Genomic DNA, 25,602 nt, shown 5'->3' with positions numbered 1-25,602 from the left:
ACGATCGACATCTGGAATGATTTGCTTGTATTCTAATGGTGCTATTGCATGGCAAAGCAAGAGACAGTCTTCAGTCGCAATATCATCCACTGAAGCTGAGATTGTAGCAGCCAGTGAAACTACTAGAGAACTTATATGGCTAAAAAGGATTCTACAATTCATGATAATGGGAGATGTCACTATGAAGCTTTATTTAGACAATGAATCAGCTATAAGACTGGCTCACGACCCACCCTTTGAGTGTCACCAGAGAACAAAGCATATTCGCCTTAGACACTTTTTCATTCGAGAGTGCGTCATTTCAGGATGTCTTGAAGTCTTCAAAACTGATAAAGAGAATCTACTAGCTGACTTCTTAACGAAGCCTCTCTTTAAGCCAAGATTGATGCAACTTTGCAAACAAGTAGGATTAAAAGAGGAGACCGGATGTTAAGAAGAGATCTTTATCTAACAATGATAGTGCTCTTCTTTATCTGTGCGTTACCTAGCAACTTGTTTTGTTAATGTTCTGTCGAAATAAATATTACTTTCACTACAAATATACGTACTAATATTCTATCTTAAATCTATTACATTTCCTGTTCCCTTTGATTTCTTAAAGGTTAATTCTTGAATTCGTTACGGTTGGCTAACTGGTCTGCTTTCATCCATACTTACCATCCCTCGTTGATGCCCCGCCAGTTTATACTGGTGGGATTGCCGTTCCATTGTCACCCATGACACATTAAGAAGACCAGGGAAGAGGCCGTTAAGTCTTTATTTATTTTTATACCTTTTCATATACTAGCAGTTATGGGAGGAGGGTGGACGGGAAAAAAGGTTCTATATCCAGGGCTCGCTCTGAGACTCATACCTAGGCCTGTTGCCTTCCAAGTAGGTATATGTGATTTTATTCATTCAATCAATCATTCTTTGTATTATATTCCAAAATCATTGAGAAAATCTAATACAGAGTTGGCAACCCTGTTAACAAAAAAAAAAAAAGTAAACGAGCGTCTAAACCGCAAATATATTCCCTCCTTTTATTTTAAGAGATTTGTTTGTTGACGCATACATATTTTAACTTGTTTTTCTACATCATGCGAAAAATTTCCAAAAGTCGCACAGACGACGATGTGATATCATCTACCAATGGATCAGTGGTTAATGAGGAAAATGTAGACACAGATACGCCAAATATATCAAAGGAGAAGGAGATGGAAACAGAAACCAACGAAAGTGTTGAAGAAAATAGTGACGACCGTTCCGACTACACACCGAAAAAGAAATCGCTTAAAGGAAAATCTAAGAAGAAGAAATCTGAAAAACAAGACAAAAATGATGATGCACACACCGAGGAGTATGAGGTTTGTATATTTTCTTTATAATACATTAAGTACCGGCTAAAATAATGCTGTGCTGTATGTATGCATTAGATGTTTATCGTTTGTATTAAAAAAGTGATTCCCATCAAAGTCAGACTCGTAAATTCACTACAATCGTCTTTACCGAGTATCGACTCTGGTATTTTACTAGTTGTCATTGATGTCATCATCTATTGAGGTTGATCATTCCTTCATTATTTAATACTATCTAATTATTAAAAATGAAAAAAAAAACTAAAATTATTTCTAAGATGTTTACCCAACTCCTAAAAATTCACATAGACTTGTTTGCCTACTAATACTTGAGTATATTTAATAATCTAGAGAAACTGAGTAATTATGGCCAGGCACTAGCTTCCACAACGATTACTTGCATGATGCCTGCCCATCATATGGCAGAAAGGAATTGGTTTTTACACAGCATTTCATAAAAAAAGTATAACTAAGCTGCATTGTTGTGTGTGTGAATGTAATTCCTTCCTTCCTTTTGTGTACAATAAAGAATAAAGAATATTTGTAGATAGTTGAGAAAATATGGAAATGATGGCTAATAAACAGAAATAAAAGAGGAAAATGTACTATTATACCCTATTTCATACATGAAATGATTTTTCAATCCACTGTATAATTTTTCAATTCATGCACAATTTTTATTAAACTATTAATATTCTTCAAAAATTTGAATGTTATTTTTTATATGAGCCATTAAGCCCACTGTTGAACATAAGGCTCCCCATAATGGGAGTTTTGCCAGTAGTTGCCATACTTGGCACAGTTAGACTATAAGGGATGTTTTAAGAGGGATACTGCTGCCCATCTCTCTTCCATTAAGTTCCCTTAGTCACATCTTATGACACCCATGGGAAAGGAAAGGTGATCCATTCTATGTTGGGACCACATGGCAAATGTAATTACTCAATATAACATCAATTGCAGGTGGAGAAAGTCATAGATTCAAAAAAAATCAAAGGAAAGTTGCATTACTTGATACGTTGGAAAGGATATTCTGCAGACAGTGATACTTGGGAACCTGAGAATACCCTATCTTGCCCAGATCTTATTAATAAATATCATGATGAGGTAAAAAATGACTACTTATGATTATTTAAAAATTAGATTTAATTAATGTACTACTACATTATGTGGGACAGATAAAAGAAACACTAGGTGTCATGTCATATAGGGAGGTCAAGAATATGGCCTGGGATAGAACTGGCTGAAAGAAGATGCATGAATTAGTTGCATCAATAAGAAGAAACTCTTAAATGAAAAGAAGACAATAGTTCAGTGCATCATGCATTAATGCCAACAAATCATATCAATATTTCCTGTCATTTCAAGCTCCACACTATATCCCCCTGGAAATTATTGTTGTTAATTCCTAGTGAATTTGCTGCAATGGGTCAACTGACCTCACTTCATTTCTTTCATCATACCACATTAATACTTTATAAAAATATTAATGTGGTATTAATTTAAGCAATAAATTTAACTGTATTATTTTATTGTAGAAAGAGAATTCAAAAACTAAAGAAAGCAAATCCCCTAAGAAGAGTGTTAAGAGAAAAGGGAAGAAAGAAACCAAAGTGGCTGCAAAGAGACCAAGGAATGAGTGGGACAGTGAAAATGCAGATGAAAATGCTGAATATGAGGTAAGAGATGGATGACAATTTATAGACTATTTCACCTGTTGTAATTTGAAGAAGTGCTCATCTTAGAAGTAATTATTTTACAGGTTGACCGAATTTTGGAAGTGCATCATAAAAAGAATGGCAAACGAGAATTCCTAATTCATTGGAAAGGGTGGTCTACAAAATTTGACTCATGGGAACCCGAAAGCAATTTGAATTGTCCTGAATTAATTAAAAAGTTTATGGATAAGGTATGTATTTATATTATTTTATCTGAGGTCATCATAATATAAAAATTATTTTGGACTCTTTCTAATTAGAAAGAGTTCAAAATAATTTATTCTTTTTAATATATTTATTTATATTAATTATTAAAACCGCATTCAATTTGGTGCAGTAGTTTTTGCGTAATGTCAGAACATAGATGTAATTTTATAAATTATTGTTTTGTTATTAAAACCCCTTACATCAATGTTCTTTTAAATATCTTCTATGTACAAATGTCATTCAGTTAAAAAAAATTTATATAATTAAACTAGCTGACTCTGCAAACTTTTTTTACCCTATACATTATTTCGAGAACTATATATGAAATTTTCTCATATTACAATTATTATATTCGATTGCCATCTTTCAACCCTATTGCGGCATATAAAAATCGCAATTAAAAAACAGGGGTTGACCGTAAAAGCGTGAAAATTTGAATTTGTATATATTTTTCAATGCTAAATCACAATAAAATAAAAATATAAAAAAAATATTTAGGGGTGGGTCACCCTTATTCTTTAGGGGTACCAAAAATAGATATTGACCGATTCTCAGACCTACCGAATATGCACACAAAATTTCATGAAAATCGGTAAAGCCGTTTCGGAGGAGTTTGGTAACAAACACCGTGACATGAGAATTTTATATATAAGATTTAGACTGTAAGATTGTAACTGAGGAACAACATCACATATGTCACATATACTATATATTCAGATGTATAGAGAAGTGTCTAAAACATATATATACATATACAAAGAGAAAAAAATACAAATATATACAAAAAGAGGGGCTGGCCAAGTTGGTACTAACAACACCTCTGGGTAAAAGCCATTCAATTTCGCAATTGGGTTCAATTTCGTGAATATTGTCAGGGACTGTGACTGCTTATAATAATAATCTTCACAAAATTAAATGATTCCCATATTTCATAGTTTGCTATTCCTGAAGACTAAGGTGTCATCTCTTATAATTTTACTCCTTTATATCTTTTCAAAACCAAGTTGTTCACCTTAAAAAAACGAATGACATTAATTAGGTTTTTTTACCTATGCGATAGATACCCATAGGATTACAAACAACTTTCTTAACAAATTATTTTTTACTAAATTTCCTTCTGATAAAACCCTAGTATTATTTCGAATACTGTAGTTCTAACATCACATTATCATTCAGGTTGGTGTTGCACGTGCTAGTGATGTTCGTAACTTACGAGTGGCTCCCGAAAGTACAAATCGTTTCACATTGCAAGACCCTTCATCAGGGCGCAGGCTCAGCAAACGTCGCGGTCAACGTCAACGGTAAGATGATCAATGAAACTAAGAGCTTTGAGTTGCTGTCTTGTTTTTTGGTCATCAAATACTGTTTAACTTTACTTACACATGATTTATACTTTTCTTTTTATTATTTTTTTCAGAGTTCGTTATGACAATGCTGAATAATGGATATCTTAAATTTGTTTAATAAACAGACTTTCTTTAGGTTTAAATTTACCAAAAATTCATGATTGTGAATTATGATGTTAGTTAATTGTCACTAACTATAAGGTATTATCCGAGAATTTATTTCGCTGTGTTTGAGTTTTATATTGTCTTATTTTATTAGGTTAAATCGAAATCGTTAGCACCCTTTAAAGAGCACCTATTCGATTTTACCCGTAAAATTGAAAATTTTCACTAAAGAAACAAGTCGAAAACCACAAATGTTTTTTTATCATTATTTACAAATACATTAATAAGTCTAAAATTTTTTTGTTTTGAATTTTTTAATAACAATATTTCGGCCCTAATATATTCTATATAATGGATAAATTATTAAGTATCGCTAACAATTTCGATTTTACCCTGTAGTAACGTAAGGAATTAAATGTCTGTGTCTAAATAGTTTTATTATTATAAGTACATAATATACAATAATACAATCAATGCCCAGTATGCCTACAAAACCGTCACTGGATCGTATATTTGCCGAACGAAAATACATTAAAATTATGGACGATACAGGTAAAATACAGATCAAAATAAAACTCATGTACTGGCACGTAAGGAAAATATTTAAGTATTTAAAAAAAGTTCTCAACTTTAGTTGTACTATTTATAGTACTTGCTTTTTTTTTCTAAATGTATGTTAGACTGATTTTGAACTGATAATTTTTAAGCAATCGAAAGGGGTTATCATTATGATAAATTTTAATATAATTATGACAAAATTTACCAAATAAAGCGACTTGGCTTGCATGATTTTTTTTGTCCTCGGTGAACGTCATGCAGTGATTATCTGTATAATGGGCACTGACTTGTATGAGCACCTATAGTAGATTTCGAATTCTCGCACGATGAGATATTGTCCAAATTCTCAGTGTTCTGTTTCGAAAACAGTCTAAATATAAGGGACAATTAGGATTATATTAAAATTATAATAGTTTTTTTTTGTGGCTCCCGCTAAGGAACACGCTTTTTCCCGGATAATAAGTTCCAGGTTATGTATCTAACTCTTTTAATTATTCAGCTAGTTTCCTCAGTGTTCCTTTCTTAATCGTAATAGTTTATTGTAAATTGGTTGTTACACCAGCTTTCTTAAACTCTTGTGTTAGTTTCAAGTATTGGTAATGAATATCAGTGTCAATAGGGTGTATACCAATGATTATGCTATTGACTAAGGCTATTATAAATCTACTACTATTTTTATGAAACAGTTTATTGCCTTAGATCCTCCACAAACTTCTGCAGATATTAGACCTTTTTTATGAAGCTCAGTTTAAATGAAAAAAAGAGCGAAAGTATAATACAACGCACACGGTTTATCTATTCTCAGTAAGTTCCATCGTCTGTAATGGTTTTTCTATACTTGACACAAAGTGTGAACAATTAATTTTGATATCTTTATCAATGTAACAATGTATAAAATAAACAAACAACTGAATTAAAAGGATTTTTGCATTAATTTTATATTACATAACAGTCCACTACTGGGTATGATTCTCCTGCCAGAGACACACATACACCGGCCGGTGGTTTACAGTTATTTTTCTCTTACATTAGTATAAATATACTTTCTCTGAATAGTATAAATATACTTTCTCTGAATATTACATGAATGAAAAGGAGTGGTTACATGTTCTTACTCACCACACGGAAGATTGTATTTATTTACATATTATTGTGCAGTCTTTAAATGACCAAATTTTATAAAAAGACAATAAAGATTATTTAGTAAATCTATTTTAAACCCCATTATTCTATCAGCAATGAGTGACTCAAAGTGTATTCAAAGTAATTTTCTATTTATTTTTCTATTTAAATTCAGACCAATTCTACTTATATGTACCTATACTTGTCAAATTATATTTTGATTGTTACATATTTTTATTACATATATTTTAAACTCTATTATTTTATAAATTATAGCACGTAACTAAGAATGGTTGTTACCCAACTTTAACAGCTTAAATTATAAAAAAAACCGCAATGTACTATAAAAGATTTTGTCTCAACTTTGGTCTATTTTTATTATATTGCTTACCTGCTGTAATGTATACTGAAGAATTATTAAGCAATTATGGTGTTTTTTTAGTCGACATTTCAGTTTCATAATCGCTACTAATACATTCTATCCGAGATATTTTTTTTAAAAAAAGTTCTGTAAGTGCAATATCAAGATGGGATGTATTTTTTTTTAATGCATCAGTAATGTATGTGTTTACATATAATAAAATTTTATTAATAGTATTTCTGTACATATTTTTGCTAATTGTAAATCCGAAATAACTAATTTTGAAATCTTTATATACATTGTTCATTATCTATTATAATAAAATTGTAACGATACGATATTTGTACATGGGAATATTTAAAAGATACCGATGATATATGAGGAATCTTTATAAGTACCATAGAAACAAAACAATAGTTTTTAGTAATATTGTCTGTATTTTTATGCCGGCATCACGCAAAAAGTTAATCACAGTTGAATTCCTGAAAGTGTAATTTAAAAAACTGGCGATGTATCTAATCTTCATATGCTATCTAAAAGTGATTTTCATTACTTCTGAAATCCTCGCGGACGAAGTAGCTAGCAAACAGTTAGATAATACATATACATCTGTCACGCTTGTCTCCCATAAGGATAGGCAAAAACAGTAGTTAGATCATGATATAAATAAAATCTGTTCTATACAGGGCGAAATTATTATTGTCCCCTTTGCTGCATTCTGCTCCACGCCTCGGGCGTAACACCATTAAAGATGACCAAATTAAATAGCCGTTAAAAAACAGCAAGTATTCACCCGCTCAGAAGCTACTATAATTCCGTCTTCCCCCGAAACTTTTTGAGAACCAATTATATTATTACTAAATTTATTTAAAATTACAACTACACTGGACAGCAAATAAACCGGGCCACCCGCTACTTCTGAACTCTCGTCCGATTTTCTCAAAAAGTATAAAACAACTGTCAAAGTCATACCTATAGAAAGTGCGTTTCATGACGATTATAATTAATGGAAACACATTATGATTTATCAATCAAGTGTTTATTAAGAATTTTACAAAGATGAGTCGTTTCCAGTCGCGCAAATCGTTTATCACCAAGTAAAAAACAAATTAAAGCCGGAAACAAAGAAAAAAATTTAAAAAAAAGTTTATGATTAGTATTCAGTGTTCCTTCCTCTTGCTCTGATAACTGATAGCATCATCATATTCATAGATCTCACGAGCCTGACGATGATATCTTGGGGAATTTCATTCCACTCCTCTTCAATTGCGATTCACAGCTCTGGAAGCCTTGTTGGAGCAGGTACCCGAGCTCGAATCCGACGTTTCAGCTCATCCCATAAGTGTTCTATAAGATTCAAGTCCGGGCTTCGAGCTGACCAGTCCATCGTACGGATGCCAACGTCGCGTAGATATTGGGTCACAACAACATGAGCCCGTGCATTATCATGCATCCACTGTATATCCTGCGTAAGGTACCACATGATCTGCTAGGATTTCAGAAATATAGCGATGAGAAGTCAATCCACGTATACGGCCCGTCGGTTCAATGAAAACTAAAGCTGTATGTGCAGTTAATGAGATACCGCCCCACACCATTACAGATCCTCCTCCATAAGAAACAGTTTCTTCGATACAACACTGAGAATAACGTTCACCAGGGCGATCACTTACACTTCAGGGCGTTACTTTCCAACGTCGATCACTTCCACGTAGACTCACCCTTGTCTCATCAGTAAAGAGAACTTTACTCCACTGCTCCAACGTCTGATCTCTATACTCTTGAGCAAATTCAAGTCGTGCTCGACGGTGGGCTACCGTTAATGCTGGGCCTGTTGCCGCTTTTTTTGGAGTCAGGTCCTGTTCAGCAAGTCTCCTTCTACAGTATCTGAACTTATGATCACTTGACGTTCATCACGCAGACTTTGTTGGACTTGAACTGCGTTGAGTCGACGATTTTGCAGAACAGTAAGTTGGATGTAACGATCATTTGCTGCTGATGTAGCCCTAGGTCTGCCCGTACCTATACTGCTCATGTCTATAGGCAACAGTTACCACTTTCCATCAGGTGGGCCGTCAGCTTGTTTGCCATTCAAAGTTGTATAAAAAAAAAACTTGGACGGCGTTCGAATGCTCCAATCTCTAAGTATCGTCTGTAAACTCGTTGCACTGAAGATCTACTAATCCAGTCTTCGAGCGACCTCACGTTGTCCGTGATCTGCTTGAACTAATGCTACAGCTTGAGCGGCTTCCTGAGGAGTTGTATCCATTATTAACTCAAAAAAGTTACAAAAATACACGTGTCTATGCGAATGATGGAAAACATTTAAAGAAATGATAAGAAATATCGGACTACCCTCACTGTAGAAGAAAGAACGCTGAACTCGAATTTTCGCCAAAATAGCACATCGTAAGCATTGTGTTTGTTGCTTGATTGCAATGTAAGATGACGGTACTTTAGGTTAAATTTTTGTCGTTTTGATCGTCATGAAACGCACTTTGTATAGGTATGACTTTGACAGTTATAAATTCGGATTAGAGTTCAAAAGTAGCGGGTGGTCCGGTTTATTTGTTGTCCAGTGTATATAATACATATTAAAATTATCTACATAAATATTTTACTTTATATATTAATTCTGCACCCGACAAAAATGTCGGATCGGACGGCACCGCACGTTGTGCATTGGAGCTCTGCATAAAACCGATTCTTAGCCGCCATGACGGGACAACTGTGTGAACGCTTCCCCCCTCACATCGCGACAATCGAAATTCTACAGTCTTAGGGACTACTCACACTTATTCAGCTCCATTCGCATTTCGCTGAACGATTTTGGTCAAACTTATACAGCTCTGCTTCTATCAGTCGCGTACAGCGTCGTAAGAATGAAAAAAGTCGTCATAGCGTGTTATCTCCGCTGAAACGCTTGTCTACTGTGTACGGCGTTGAATATGCTGCATTTCGTAAAAATAAAATAATTATAATTACTATGAAATATGTCTGCACTCTTTAATCCTTGTGTACAATAATGATTACGCAATAATAAATCAAATCAATACAGAAACAATACAGGTCGCAACTTATCGACAAGGAGTCGCGAAACGTTCCTGTAAAGAGATGTTTCGCCGCGTTCGACGGTGAATGCGGCGGAATAGCGCTGAACGCTCTCTATATCATTCGCATGATAAATACACATTTTTGCTCATTTTATACTGAGTTGCAGCGAAAGCAGAATAAACGCGAAAAGCTGAATGGATGCGTACACGTCACCATGCATAATCGTTGTTTTCTATGGACAAAAGCTGAATAAGTGTGAGTAGTCCCTTATCTTTAACTTATGTAGCTCGATCTCTCACCGCCTTATAAAATTAACATCGCGCTTATTAACTTTTCATCTTCTCTTTTCACTATATCATCCTTCTTTCACTTCTTTTTATTGTGTTGTTGATTGTATTGTGTGTTACAACCTGCGCATTAAACCACTGTACTAGCTACTTGGACTACTTATTTTCACCGCTTGTTCAACATCATCACAACGCGGCTTAAACGCAGCCATACCATCAACACGCACCTCACATCAACATCCATACTCTCATACAAGTTTGCAAAGCTTTGCTCCTGGAGTGGGCACAAAGCCGCAGTCAACCCGCCTCCTCTCTCCTTAATTATACCAAAGAAGTCAGTCACATTATTACGGTAGCAATAGCAATTCTTAAATTTTGGTTATATTAATAGATCAGTATTAGTTCGCAGACCACATGAATTTGCTTTGCAATTTTAATGAAATCATTGAAATAAAAATTTATTATATACATACATGTGTAATATTATGATATACACTACAATGTAAACTGTTTTAGAGACGGGTGAAGCTTTATAAATAATTTTCTGATAAATCTTAATATGACCGTTTTAGATTGAAAATAAAAATATCGGCCCAAAACATGAGGACTAGTTAGTTTACCCACTGTTCTCGAAAACGTAATCCATCACAGACTACACGACATAAGGATTTAAACGATTCCTTCGAGATCAGGACGCGGAGGTGCCACCAGATTCAGATCGTGTTCCTGAGGCGGCAAAGACCGTCGGCGATTAGAGCGCGCAGGCAGAGCGAGCACCTCCCCGGGCAGACGTTCGCCGCAGAAGTCGCAGCTGGAGTCGAGGCCGCAGGCGGCGTGGGCGGCGCGCGAACAGTGTGCCGTGCGAACGGGCGGCTGCGCGTCCAGGCGCGCGCCGCAGCGACAGCAGCGACCGCGCACTGACAGACCGCGTCGCGCCGCCGCCAGCGCGCGCGCCAGAGCTTCGTGAGCCTCCCGTCCCGTTACGCGTGCCGCCGCAGCCCAGCCGCGCCGACCGGCCGCCGCCGTGCGCACTACCAGCAGCGCGCTCCATGCCGACTGCCATGCGCCGCTGAACACTGCCTCGGCGGGCACCCAGGCCGCCGCCTCCAGCAGCAGCGCGGCCGGCGGCGCACCGCCTGCGTTGTGTAGCACACGCGCCCACAGCGCGGCGGCCACCTCGGCCGGCGCACCCCGCGACGCCCGCGTGCACAGCTCCCCCGCCTCCATTATCAGCCGCGCAGTCACCTCCTCGCTTTGGTCGGATTTTATCATGTTCAGTATCGCATCTAAAGCGCCCTCTGGATCGCCGGTAGCCTCGAGGCAGACTGGCTTGGCATCCTCCACTTTCATCTCCTCGATGATCGCAAGAGCGTCCTCCGGCCGGACGATACCTGGATTTTTTAGGAGAAACGCTTTCACACTCTTCCGTTTTAGAGTGCATAGATTTCGCAGATGAGCGGCAGCGGCGTCTCCTCGAAGAAAGCCCGCTTCTAGAAGGCTCTCGCCAAACTCAACAGTTCGTTCGTCTCTTGTGGTAGATATTACGGCGGCAACGGTTTCGAAAACTTCATCGTTAACTAGAGCGGCGGCGGCCCGCGGGCGCAGTTGCACTAGGGAACGTAGTAAATTGCAACGCTCCTCCGATGGATATGACTGAAACCAATTTTCTTTTCCATTCACTTCGATTTGACTCCTTAAATATTCAAAGAATTCGTCGATATCTCGCGTAGTCGGAGATTCTATCGTGAAGAAATCCCGCAGGGCGTCGTCGTGTCGCTCGAGCAGCGTGTCGAGTCGCCACAGTACACGTGGCCGGTTGAGCGCCAAGTCTCGCAGCGCGGCCAATTGTTCCCGCTGCGTCCTCGTACGCAGCATCAGTGCCAGCCAAGCTCGGTCCCCGCGTTCTCCGCTACACACGGTCGCCAATTCTTGTGCACCTTTTATGACTTCTTGGTCAGGAGGCAGCGCACCCGCACTGAGCTGATTCGTAATAAACTCTAATATTTCCGTACACGCTTCCGTATTCTGGAATTGAAATTATTTATATATATCACAAAATTCGCATTTACTTACATAAAATTGAAGTCTTGTCTAGACTTTTAGAATTAGGTTTTTATATCACTTGGCTTATTATGTCCATTTGAAAATTTTTAGTAACACATTCAACACTGCCAAAAAATAAAAATATAATAAACAATAAAAATAATGTTTTATATATTTTATATCTTTATTATTACATATTTATCATCATTATATCAGCCTGTTAACTGTCAACTTTTGAACATAGACCTCCCCCTTGGGGGATTTTGCCCGTGGTCGCCATGCTTGACTGGCGGTTTGGCAACCGCAGTTAGGCTTTAGGGACGCTGTTGCCCATCCCTCAACTATTAAATTCCCTTAGTTGTCCCTTAGTTGGCACCCATAGGCTTTCCTGTAGATGAAGGCGTGTTTCATTCTATAACGGGACCACATGGCGATTATTATTACATATCATTAAATAGTATAAAACAAAGTTGCTATCAGAGTCTTTCTCTACTAAATTCTAAACGATGCAACAGATTTTCATGAGTTTCACTGATATTTCGGTATTCTTATGGAAGCTTTGTATATTGAATTTGCACTCATGCGAATCCAGGGTGGGCGCAGTCCTAATATATAAATTTTATATCCTTATTCCCATTGTGCATGTATTATAGGTATTTCCTATCCTTATTCCTTTTGTGCATGTATATAGACATCTCGTATCTTATACATAAATCCTGTATCACAATGTTCGCTATCCTTAATTCCCGAAAAAGTGTAGTATAAACTTGAGAGATAGAATATATTTTATCTTCATAAAGAAATATAGACCCGATAGAAGACAAGTTTGCTAAGTTAGCTTATTCCTGATATAAAAAAAAAAACCTGTATCACACACCTGTTCTCGTTTCACGTTAATCTGCCAATCGGCTTAATCGATTTTAATGAGATTTTGTAAATGTGTATGGTTTGCTACAGCTCGAGAGATAGGATAGATCTATTATAAAAAAAAAATGGGTGCAGTAGGAGGCAGAGCAACTTTTGCTGTGCCTGCTAGTAGGTAATGCTGGATGCGCGTGACGCGTACCGTGTGGTGTAGGTCGCGCGTGTAGGAGAGCAGCGCGCGCGCGACCCGCAGCCTGTTCTGCTTGGCGAGCGGGCCCGCGAAGGGAGGCTCGCGCGCGCTGTGCTCCAGCAGCCGCGCCGCCGCCGCCGCGTCGTGCCGCACCAGCGCACGCAGCGGCGCCTCCTCATCGCCGCCGCCGCCACTCTGACGGGCCACACACAACGACACGTTATTTCATGACTTACTTACATATCCCTTTCAGACCTGAACGATACGGGCGTGAGTTGTAACTTTAAAAAATTCTAAAACCGCGCGCAATTCATTTTTACGCACGAAGCTGAAATAACATGATAGTGAGGTTCTAAACCAGCCAAAAAGAAATCATTTTAGCGATTAGGTGGTGCATTAGTCTCGTGCGTGCCGGCAAGATGGCTTGGCTCCAAAACACGAAAATATATTTAATCTGGAAGAAAAAAATCTTGGGTCTGAAAGGGTTATACAAAAAGTACCATTGGTGTACTTTCATTACGTTGTAGCACAGTGCGCGTAACGTCACAAACATTCAATTGTGAGAAAGTATCGTTTGGAATGATTTCTACTTAAAAAGAAAATGCTAGATTACTATACATAACACTCACTATGCTACGACATTAAGTTGTAATAATAATAAACTACTGTATTTATACAAAAGGCGGCCTTATCGCTAAAAGCAATCTCTTACAAACAACCTGACATATAAATAAATACAGAGAGAAAGGTAGATGGCGCAAGTCGGACACAATAAATACAAAAAAGTAATGTAATAAAATAAATATTATTCTAAATATCATTTATATAAAAATAAGACTAAATTACATAGACATGGATATAAATTATAAATCAAGGTAAATCACACGTAGTAAATCACAAGTAGTAGAGAACAAATAGAAATAGAATTTAGAAGAATGAATAGGAGTTACTAAACGAAGGGAGATCTCGCGCTGCATAATGTATGACATGCAACTCAATGCACATTTTGAGGTAATAGGGAGTTGAAGGATGAAAAAGAATAGTGTAAAGGAGAAATAGGGTATGTCAGTTCCTCCAAAGACGAATTAGAAGCCACTTGAATTGATTGCGGAAATTAGCGATGTGGTCATATTTGCGAAGATTAAACCGTATACAAATATTTTGAAGTCGCGAAGTACATTTAATTGACCTTCTGTAAGATTAACACAGGACCGTAGCTCTAGACCCGTATTTAAGATAGGGTAAAAGAACTTTTTGGTAGGGTAGAAGCTATAATTAAGTGACTTCGAAAAAGCGAAATTGTCTAAAATTCTTGGGACCTTTCATTTTATAGTAGGGCATCGGACCTTTAAAGTAGGGCACTGAGTAGAGTGCTACTCCTCAATGAGTCATTACTCATAACCGTAAGTGGTAGCCATCTTCTACAGACAGGAATAGCGCCATGGATATTGCAGAATACACTATTAGACCCATGGTACGCCTCGTGCGTTGCCGTTCCTGAGGTGAGAACTGGGATATGACGCGCAGCTGAAGTCACCTCGTCAGCAAGCAGCGCGTGCAGCGCATCGCGGCGGGCGGAAGGCTGCGCATGCGCGGGCAGCGCGCGGCCGCCGGCGCCGCGGCCCGCCAGCGCGTCCGCCGCCGCCACCACCAGCGCCGCGCCCGCGCAGCGACACGCACCGCCTCCGACCGCCGCCGGACATGACGCCTCCACGAACTTCACCAACTCGCGCATCGCGCCGCCGCTGCCACCTATCCTTTCCACATATATTACGCAGTCTTACTAAAACATCGACTTACCTCAATATTGACAAAATGGATTTAGTGAAGTAGTAGTAAAACTGACTGAAGACTTATTATCATCATATCAGACTTTAATTGTTCACGCTGAACATAAACCTCCCACTTGGGAGGTTTCGCCACGCTTGGCAGACGAAATGATAACCGCAGATAGGCTTTAGAGATGTTTTAAGAGCTCACTGCTGCCCATTCCTTGCCCTCTCTTAGTTGGCTCTTACGACACCGACGGGAAAGGAAGGAAGTGGCTTTTTCTATGCCGGAACCACACAGCCAACTTATTCTTATACATTTGTGTAATTGTATAATAATTATGTGTCATATTTTATAATCTTATTCAAAGATGTTAAAACCTCTACAAAGTTACAATTTTTTTTTTTAATTAATTGTTTAGCATAAAAGTAATAACAAAACATTTATTTCTTTTTTTATGCAACTTATAATGGCGAACAAGCTTACAGCCCACCTATCCTATCCTATAGATATGAATAGCACCGTGAACATAACAGAGTGCATTGTGTTGTCCATGACACCCTTTATTCGTTGTCATTCCTGAAGACTAAGGTATTACGCTTCTGTAGACTGTACTTTAATTCGAAACACAGCCATGCAAACACAATTACTTCACGACAGAAACATGAACGGGATAAAAAATATGTTAATTAAAATATTATTATGTATTTAAATAAATAAAGTAAGTGTCTAATGTTATATTACCTAGAGCAGCTGCAATTGCACCCACACCACGCCACAGTCCCTTTTTTCTTGTAAATACGCTTGCACGGTGTGGATCTATAGAAGTAAGCGGCAGAGATGCAACGACTCTTTCTACTAGGCCTGGCTCAAATTCTGCTAATAACTCGATTAAAGCCTGTAATTATTTGAACAAATTGGTCTTTGAATATAACATAAAAAAATATATCATCTTGTTATGTAAATATAATTAATTCTACTAAAAAGTTCAATGTTTGCAAAGTTGTTGGAATGTATGTTATTCAATTACACTGAAACATTTAACATAAACATTTAGGCAAATTTGCATCGAGTCGATATAGTAAAATAAATTATGTGAAATAAATACCTAAGAAATTTACAAATTAAAAATAAAAGTCAAATAGCTGCCACTAAATAAATACACGTATGTACCTAAGATTTAGAATTTTTAGAGAAATATTAACTTCAGAAAATAAATTTGAAACAAGATTTTATTTTAAAATGAAGTTGCATATAAATAAGTAATATTAAGGTTGGATATAGAATCATTCAAAATAAAACAACATACCCACCATTTAGCCACGGAGATGTTCAGTCAAAATTAATAAAACCAAAAATATAAATTTGTTTAAAATTTAAGAGGTATTTTCATTATTGCTAACATTATATGTTGATATTAAATTTCATGAAGAGATGAGTCCCGTAGAATAACATGCGCATTAGGTATTTGTCACATTACAAAGAATAACAATAATAATAATTGTTATTTTGTTTTTGTAATGTATTTCTGAATGAGTGTTACTTTGAAAAAGAATTTGTACGCATATTACCTGCGTGGAATCGGGGGATGGTGGAGCCACGGTCAAATCACCGCGAACGGCTGCATCACCTAAAGCTTCCACAAATGTGTTTTCACTAGAACATTGCTCCCAAAGCTTATTCCATAATTCGTCACTAAAATATAAAAAAAAAAACCTGTCACATGTGTATCGATCTAATACACCGAGACTGGAGGAAAAGGGATTCTTAGTAATGGGGTCTAACTGTCAAATGGGTCTAACTGACCCATTGTGTATCGATCTAATAAACCATCGTGGTTAATTCTAATGGAATTCGTCACGATAGGCTAACTGACCTGCCTTTTCATTCTTACCTATCATCCCTCACTGGTACCTCGCTAGCGTATACCGACAGCGCAGGCGAGGTTACTATTCTCACTCATTAAAAAAAATATACACAGAGACTTCCATAGATCCTTAAAATAATTTATAAAAAGCCGAACAATCACTCTGAGTAAACGGATGGGGCGTAACGATCCGTTGTTGGTATCTAATAAAATAAAATTACTGGACGATGTATAGACATAGAAGGCATTAAAAAAATATGTTTTAGTAGGAGCAAGAGAAACCAAAACAATATTTTGTAGAAATTTTGTCTGTTTGTTGCAGCATCACGCAAAAACTACTTCACCAAATTAAATGCGATTTCACCGTTATGTCATTGAAGGTCAAACTTAATGAAGTCGGGTAAAAACTGGTGTATGTTTTATCTCGATACGCTAAATCTACTTTATTGATTTTAGTACTTCTGAAAATCCCGCGTATGAAGTAGCGGCCAAAAAATTAGTTTAAGATAAAATTACATTATAGATTGCATGTAACATTGTATAAAATTTAGTAAAGAAAAAGAGATCGTTATTTATACGGATAAGAATGTTGTGTAGATACATGTAGATAACAAGTAATAACGTACCTTAAACCAAACTTTAGACATAATTTAATTGTTTGGTCTGCAATAATTTTATTACTCAGTACATGTGGTCTTTCAGATATATTTTGTATAAACTGAATTGCAAGCTCCTTCGCTGCATGCCCCTCAGTGGAACAAAGTACTCGCAATGCTTGCAAATAATGTCCAGATGAAAGTAATGCTTGTGCTCTAGTTAATACGTCCCTGGGACGTACTCGCACTATTCCTTTGCGCCCGAGGAGAGATAAAGCGCCCTCCAAAACGCATGCGCCGCCCAGAGCACTCACGCCAGCTGTACACATCGCGCGTGACACTCGACCATCCGTCCAAAGTCCCTGCAAAATAATATAATTACGAATTTATCCACAATCACACCAACCGCCTGGCCCTCAAGCTAGGATACTCCATAATACCTCATAACACATTATGAGGAACTAGGCAACGAACATCTGAGGGCCACACCCAGACCCGAGACAATTCAGAAAAGTTCTTTACCTAAATTGGTTCAACCGGGAATCGAACCCGGAACATAGATTTTATTCTAATTTCTGCAAACTATACCAATACTGTATAAACTCTATAATAAAATTTAAAGCACGGAATAGGTAGATATTTTTTTTTTATATTAAATATAAAATATATTCATTAGATAGACAATGTACGATTTCAATTTACAGTTTAACAATATATTTTAATATACTTAATATATAAAAATCCCGTGTCGTTTACGGTAAACTCCAAAATCGCTAAACCGTATTTAATTATTTTTTTTTTTTTGTAAATGTTCAATACACATGTATGTGCTCCAACTTGAGAAATAGGATATTTTTTATCCTAACAAAAACATGGACTCTGTAGATCTTAGATTATAAAGTAATACTGATAATGAAAAATATATATGTTAGAGCTAGATAGACAACATTTATCTACACAATATAAACTCTAGGCTGATTTGGCGGCTGATTTGATTTGAATATGAACAAAATAAGTTCTACGTTTGAAATAGTATTCAGAAGAATTTGAAAATGAAATGAATTTATTAATTACCTAGAATGTAACATTAGTTTTTTTGAAAGAAAGGTTTATATTTTAAATATACATTCTGCCTTTATGTCGGCGTGCAAATTATTAACAATGTCAAAAAATTTATTTTCTACACTATATTCTCTTTTCATTAGTAAATATAAATCAAATACATACATAATTTATTACAATAAAGAGAAAATAAAACTTAAGAGCAAAATTAAATTAAAATTAAAAAAAAAAAATTAAGAATCACAAAGCAAGCAAATTATTAATTACCTAATTACGCTTTTAACATTAATCATTTTTAAATGCAAACGATGACAAATATTTTAAAAATGAAAATGACAAATATTTTGTACAAGAATTGATAAAAAGAAATGTTTAATTTAGTCCAAGTAAAGTTCTGAACGTCCACAAATTGAAATAAAAATTATAACAAATACGTAAACTTTAGCTATTTTCGCAATTCCCACTCCTTATAAATTCAAAACTGACACTTGCACACATTTATAATTCACGCACTTGTCCCGTTTTTGTGATTGCATTAACAATCTGTCAGTACGTGTTATATTATGTTTATGCTGCAGGAGAGCCATTTCTAAAATGGGTTCCGCAGGACCTATGTACTCCGTAGAAAAGTCACCAGAGTTCCTCGAAATGAAGAAAAAATAAAGTGTTTCACTTTTAAAATATTTCTAAAAAAAAGCTCTTATTCTTATTTAAATTATAATGTCTTTGTAATCTTTTGATATAGGGATCCATGAAATAAAAGGATTTGGTTGGTGTTTCGTTATCTTTAAGTTAGATAAATAGATAGAGCAATACTTTCCCGGTTAGCTAATATTTTACAATGCCTGATTTAAGTAAATTTATTAACTAATGCCAAACGTGGCAACTACTGGTAAAATCCTGGAAAAGGCTTATGTTCTGCAGTGAAGAGTTAACGGCTTATATGATAATAATGATGATTAACTAATACTGGTCATACTATACGTAGGTATCAGTTATTAAGGGGGTCTTCTGGTCTCAAAATTAAAAAAAATGTTTTTTTCTTTATTTCGAAAGGTAGATATTTAAACCTTTAAAATTATGTGTTTAAAAGAATTTTTCAAAATTCGCAACCAATTTTGTGACGTATCAACTAAAATTGACCGCTCTAAACTACGAGCTTCTGCAGCTTCTAAAGTTAGAATTGAAAACTTCGTTACGAGAACATTACAAAATGTGAATTTTGAACTTGAAGAAGGCCCAATGTATTGAGCCGGAATCACTGATTAAATAAATGTAAGTATTAAGTATTATTACCCGAGTTACGCTGCCAGACTCGGTCTCAAACCTTAAACGTGTTTTTCTCGAAATTACTTTTTTCAATGGACTCGACCCGTTATCTCGATTACTACTCGCCGATACTACCGATTTATTTGTTTGGTGGAGATATCACTACATAGAATAAAACAAAGTCGCTGTCGCTGTCTGTACGCCCTTATGCTTAAATCTTTAAAACTACGCAACGTTTTTGAAGCGGGTTTTTTTTAATAGATAGAGTGATTAAAAGGAAGGTTTATATGTTTATTTATTTATTTATTTTTTTGTGGTACAACAACAGATTACAAACAAAACTTTTAATAATAGAATACAACAATAGCATTATAAGTTTGCAATCCAATTATAGTTGCACTCAACATTCACAGAGATGAAACAGAATAGGTTGATTTTTAATACAAAAAAAAAATGGATGATAAAAACTATATCTTCTATCTATATTTATAATAAATCTGTAGAGAGGTCAATTCTATACATGAAATATATTTCCAAAATAACAATCAGGGGGTGATTATTGATCGATACTGATGCCAAAAATGCAATCAGTAAAATTTTTGTCTGTCTGTATGTTCGTCATAGAAACAAAAACTACTCGACGGATTTTAACGAAACTTGGTACAATTATTCTTCATACTCCTGGACAGGTTATAGTATACTTTTCATCACGTTACGATCAATAGGAGCAGAGCAGTGAAGGGAAATGTTGGGAAAACGGGAGAAGTTACTTCATTTTTAAGCTTCCGTCGCGTGTGCAGCCTTAATGGCCACTTTTTAAAATGTAAAAATGTCCACCCGTGCGAAGTCGGGACGGGCCGCTACTACAAAATAAGAATCAAAAACAAACTACCAAACTATGCTTATAAACTATTAGGTTATCAATATATGTAAAGTGCTTCGATACGATGAAAATTTTTAATAGAATATGTCAATATTCGATTTACAATCAATGTCATTGTACAATTTGCACATTCTGTACAAATGGATTATTATATGACACATTATTGTTTGCGAACGGTATAGAAAAAAGTTTAGTTGTACGAGAAGAGTGAGAAGACAGTATAATATTGTAGAGGGCTGCTTGTTTTTATATATCCCTCTATTACTCTAACAGGGATTTAAGAAAAAACAATCGAAACGCTTTTAAAAAATTCGAAAAGAACAATAAGGGGGCAATGAAATCTTTTTTTTTAAATCATCGCCATTTTGTTATTTTTTTTTTTCTTGCTACGGACCATAAACATGTATTTACTAATCAAGAATTTTAAAAAAAAAATTATTTCAGGCAAGTACAACAATCACAATCATATCGAGCAGGCAGCGCCTTTTTTTATGGCCCTACTTTACCACTCTGCAATTTTAAAATTTTTTTATGAAGTATTTTGTTGTATTCCTCAAATGTTAATAAAAGCCTTGTAAAAAGATAAGTTCTAAAATTATTTGTTGTTTCTTTTTTATTCCACCTCAAAAAATGCCTAAAATATAGGCTTCTAGACCAGAAGTCTCCCTTAAGGCGACATTTGATTAAAGCATATTCTATCTTATGTAATGTACCCACCTTAAAAAAAGCTGACGCGTATACAGGCTCAATTTGAGATAGATCCAAGGCTCTTTCATAATCATCTCCCCACAAACGGAGATTTTCGTCGGAATCGAATATTGCTAAACTTCCGCCTAACCAACCAAGCCACAAAGGCGTCGTTTTCAAGTGAACGCGTTGCACAAGACGTAGAATAATGGAGGCTCCAGTCACAGCCACAGATAACCACTGTAATGTAGTCGCGCGAGCACATACCAATATTCTGTCATCGGTTTCACTCCACTCTAAAACGGGAAGAGTGTCAGGTGGTCCACCAAGACGTATTCCAGCTGCACGACCGCCAGCGACAATGATGACACGGGACAATGTCGCTAGTGCCAAGATACGGGCGTCTCGTGCAGTCATTGCTACGACTTCTCCTCTAGCACCCGAAAATAGACACGACGTACGAGCGGAACGTACTCCTAGAGGTCTCGAAAATTTCATCAACCAAACCGATCCTCCAGTATCAAGTGCAAGACCTGATGTTCCAGCCCAAGTCACTCGTAAGATACCCCAAATTTCACCACCTAATGTAAGTTTTCTGAGAAGTATTCCTTTTACACTTTCATACTGACATATAAGTCCTCGAGCATAACCAGCGAGTAAACGGGTACTGTCAGTATTATAAGACAAACATGATACAGCGCCACGATCTGCGTTTGCATCACAAACCCAACGTAGAGTTTGTTCATAAAATGATATAAGATGACCATGAGCTGTTCCTACTGTTAATTTTCCATCTTTTCCCACACTCAAAGTTGTTACAGCTCCAGCTGATGACCGCTCCTGAAGTAAATAAAATATCTTTTTCGATTCATGAGTGGCAAAAACGGGATTTGAAGCTGTGGCACAACAGTGTTACTATTTACTTTAATTATTATTCATATTCATATTTCTTTATTAACTAATGTAACAGTTTTCGTCACACAATGGCAAGTCAATATTTACATTATAATTTTGAAATTAAAAAATAAATAATAACAATAATAATAACATTTGAATTATAAAATTAAAATAACATTACAAATTAATTACAGTTAACATTATAAATTAGTTAATACATATCAATATAATGGTAACTATATACCAATAATGATGATGATTATACAGAAATAATAATGCTATGCTATATGTATGATCTTCAAATATGTTCCCATTTGAATTATTTTTCATAAATTGTAAGAATTTTTTTTTTTTTTTTACAATTTATGAAAAATAATTTAAGTTTTATTCAAATTTATATATATTTTCATAAATAAAACTATGAAATTATATGATAAAGGTCTCAAAATATTGTAAATAACTATAGAAATATACAAGTCTAAATATATTGACAATAAGAGAGAAAAAATCAAACGAAGTGATTATAATAAATATTTGTTACATATAGTATACTATGAGTATTTTATTAAATATAAAGAAAAATTCAACTAAGTAGATAGACTTTAAAGACATTAATAGCAGGCTCCATTTTTTCACTGTTAACATTATTTTTATATTAGCTCCAGTAACCACTAAAGGTGCTTGAAAAGACAACACAATATTCATTGAATGTAGAGCTAGTTACCTATAAAAGGAGATATTGATTTTTAAGGCATTCTATTTCAGCAATACATGAAATGTAACACAATTTATATAAAGTTACTTTATTAGAACAGCTTTTCAAAATCAGTTTAAATATTAAAACATATTTATTTCAAAATAGTCAGTAAAGAAAGTATTGCATATTCCTATGATAGCTACCTATTTTTAACTATCGGGACAAATGTAATGTTTATATAGAGATGTGAATCTTGTTTTATGCAAAACAGAATGACAAGCCAATAGCCCAACTCGTGAAAAATGGTAATCCTTACCCATAAACGTCAACATAACCATAGGTCAATGAGTGACAATAAAAATAAATATAAGAAAATAGATAAAATTTCTAGATTATCATTGTAAAAAATATCATTATTACAAGTAATTAATAAAACAAAATTTTCATTTATTAACCAATAAAAAGCATTGATAAAAGAGTTACAAAATTGTTTTTCTGTTCTTATTAGATTGATTTATAATATTCATTGATAATGTACCTTATCTGGTGTCAAAATTGGGGAAAGAGGCCAGCTGGGCAGTTGCCCAGAGCGGCAAATTAGAAACTGAGGGTGGCTGACAGCTAAAACGAAGTAATGAGCACTCTGCCTATACAAGCCTAAGAAGTTTTCTTTCAACATCAATGTAGTAGAATACTACTAAGTGGTCATTGTCAATCTACTTACAATATAATTATTTCAAATTTTATACTGTACTTTACCTGTACTTATAAAGACAACAGTAAACACAATATCTAATTCATAGCTCATTTTAGGATATTTAACTTTTAGTAGCTACATTTTACAACATTTAGGGTCGATGTGCTGAATTACAACCATTAATAACAATAATGACATTTTTTTAAGATCTCAACCACAGCTTCTTATATCATACAACATTTAAGTCAATATAGATACATCATTATGGAGTTAAAAATATTGAATATTTTTAACTCCATAATTACATTTCTTATTTTTCAAAGATTGACTGGGACAAAATGGTATATAGCATTTACTTTACTTTTTTTTTGTGATGTATTCAATAAAGAATAAATTAAATAAATATTGGTTACTGTGAAATTGATATCAAGATGTCATTAATTCATTTAGCCTATACAAAATTTTGTTAAAAAACTTATTACAAATATTTTTTATTCACTATTATAAATATGCCTTTATATATGTCATTGGTCATCAAGTTATGTACAGGAGTGAGAGAATATTAATCTTGCTATTAATAATATATATCGAAATATATAAATAACTAAATAAAGATGTGTAATATTGCTACATTTGACAATATATCAAGTAAGATAGTGGACATTGTAAGATTATTGTAACCCATGATTGCAATAAATAAATAATAACAAGAACATTTATGGAATTTTATAATTTAAGTGAAATGGTTCGAGCAACAATAGTTAGCAAATAGGCACATTGAACAGGCACACCATATAGAGCATATACATACTTGTGCTTGTACCAACTGCTGTGAAACTGCTTGCAAAAAGTCCAATTGTAAAACAGAACAAGTTAAGGGTTCCTGAGCCTGTTTAACTGGATCACTTTGTTTCTCCTCCTCATCTGTTGATAAAATTTCTGCCAGAGTTGGTGCTTCACTGGCTGGTAAAGCATATTCTATTTCATCTAACTGTAATTGAAAATAATGCTTTCTGTAAATAATTTTGCAAATACCTAATTTATTTCAAAACAAATTTGGCTTCATAGCAACTTCAGAGACAGGTAACCGGTGGCAAAGACCTATAGAACCAAACTATACATATACTATACTGCTAGCCACATTAAAATCTCCAAGCCATTCAACAAACTATGGAGAGGCTGTAGTCGTAGCTTTTTTTTGTGTTAAAAATTCAGAAATCGAATAATTATGATCTCACATATTTGATAATATATTAGATACTAAATGAGACAAACTCAATATTTAGTCATTTAAACTAACAAAAAATAAATAAAAAAAAATACCTCTTCAATATCCAAATATTGTAGACTTTCAACAGATTCCAAGTCAGAATCAAGTAGTGATTGGACCGATGGAGCTTTTAATAGATCCATTGTGTTATACAAATATCAAAATATTTTCTGTGAACACATCATGTTGTTATATTTGTTAAAGAAATACATTCGAACTTTTCGTGCGTGTTAACCATACGTTTCACATTCTAAAAATATGAACTGCAGAGAACATTTTCAAAATTATTTTATGAAAACCTTTGTAAAATAAACCGGAACTTAACAAAATGATATACCTATTATTTGGCTATCTTTTCTTCTGGAAATATCAATTATAAACTTTTATATAATAATAGAATGGAGAACTCTTAAAAATAATAATTATAAAAAAGTAATGACCAAAATTACAAAAAAAAACAGATGATAAAGAATTAGAAAGATAGATAGACAAATCTAAGAGGCGAATAACAATTTTAAAAACACAAACATTCTCTCATCTGACAATTAATTGACTTTACAGATTAGACAGCCTATGTATGCAAATGGAATCCGTAGACTATGCCTAAAGCCTAAGAACAAGGAATTACATAGAAGGAATGATAAAAAAAAAAAATTGAAAATCAAATGGTCGCCTCCTTTCTTCTTATGCAAATATAATTAGTAAAAAGAGGATA

General features: G+C 35.0%; 2 protein-coding genes across 5 annotated transcripts; one reads left to right on the top strand and one right to left on the bottom strand.

The window, feature by feature from the left end:
• Positions 1-961: 961 nt before the first annotated feature.
• On the top strand, positions 962-6,990 carry LOC113521355 (heterochromatin protein 1-like). Its single transcript, XM_026906878.3, has 6 exons — positions 962-1,346; positions 2,301-2,444; positions 2,876-3,016; positions 3,100-3,246; positions 4,439-4,563; positions 4,680-6,990. Exons 1-6 carry the CDS (start codon positions 1,080-1,082, stop codon positions 4,702-4,704), a joined length of 849 nt encoding a protein of 282 aa, XP_026762679.1. The 5' UTR covers positions 962-1,079; the 3' UTR covers positions 4,705-6,990.
• A 781-nt stretch (positions 6,991-7,771) lies between these two features.
• Positions 7,772-25,446, bottom strand: LOC113521171 (vacuolar protein sorting-associated protein 8 homolog). Of its 4 annotated transcripts, none has more exons than XM_031912877.2 (10): positions 25,225-25,446; positions 24,941-25,150; positions 24,429-24,608; positions 21,357-22,166; positions 17,456-17,787; positions 16,534-16,657; positions 15,707-15,860; positions 14,730-14,944; positions 13,205-13,387; positions 7,772-12,120 (listed from the first exon to the last, which is right to left on the bottom strand). In XM_031912877.2, the coding sequence occupies exons 2-10, from the start codon at positions 25,028-25,030 to the stop codon at positions 10,765-10,767; spliced, it is 3,444 nt and encodes a 1,147-aa protein (XP_031768737.1). In that variant the 5' UTR covers positions 25,031-25,150; positions 25,225-25,446; the 3' UTR covers positions 7,772-10,764. The 4 variants fall into 4 exon arrangements, with proteins under 4 accessions (XP_031768737.1, XP_031768738.1, XP_031768739.1 ...); XM_031912878.2 differs by having other exon boundaries at positions 24,941-25,137; XM_031912879.2 differs by having other exon boundaries at positions 24,941-25,057.
• Between the last annotated feature and the right edge of the window lie 156 nt (positions 25,447-25,602).

Source organism: Galleria mellonella, unplaced genomic scaffold, assembly GCF_026898425.1.
Source record: "Galleria mellonella isolate WM207_F2 unplaced genomic scaffold, CSIRO_AGI_GalMel_v1 utg55, whole genome shotgun sequence".
NCBI classification, from domain to species: domain Eukaryota; kingdom Metazoa; phylum Arthropoda; class Insecta; order Lepidoptera; family Pyralidae; genus Galleria; species Galleria mellonella.
This window is presented reverse-complemented; position numbering and strand designations above follow the sequence as displayed.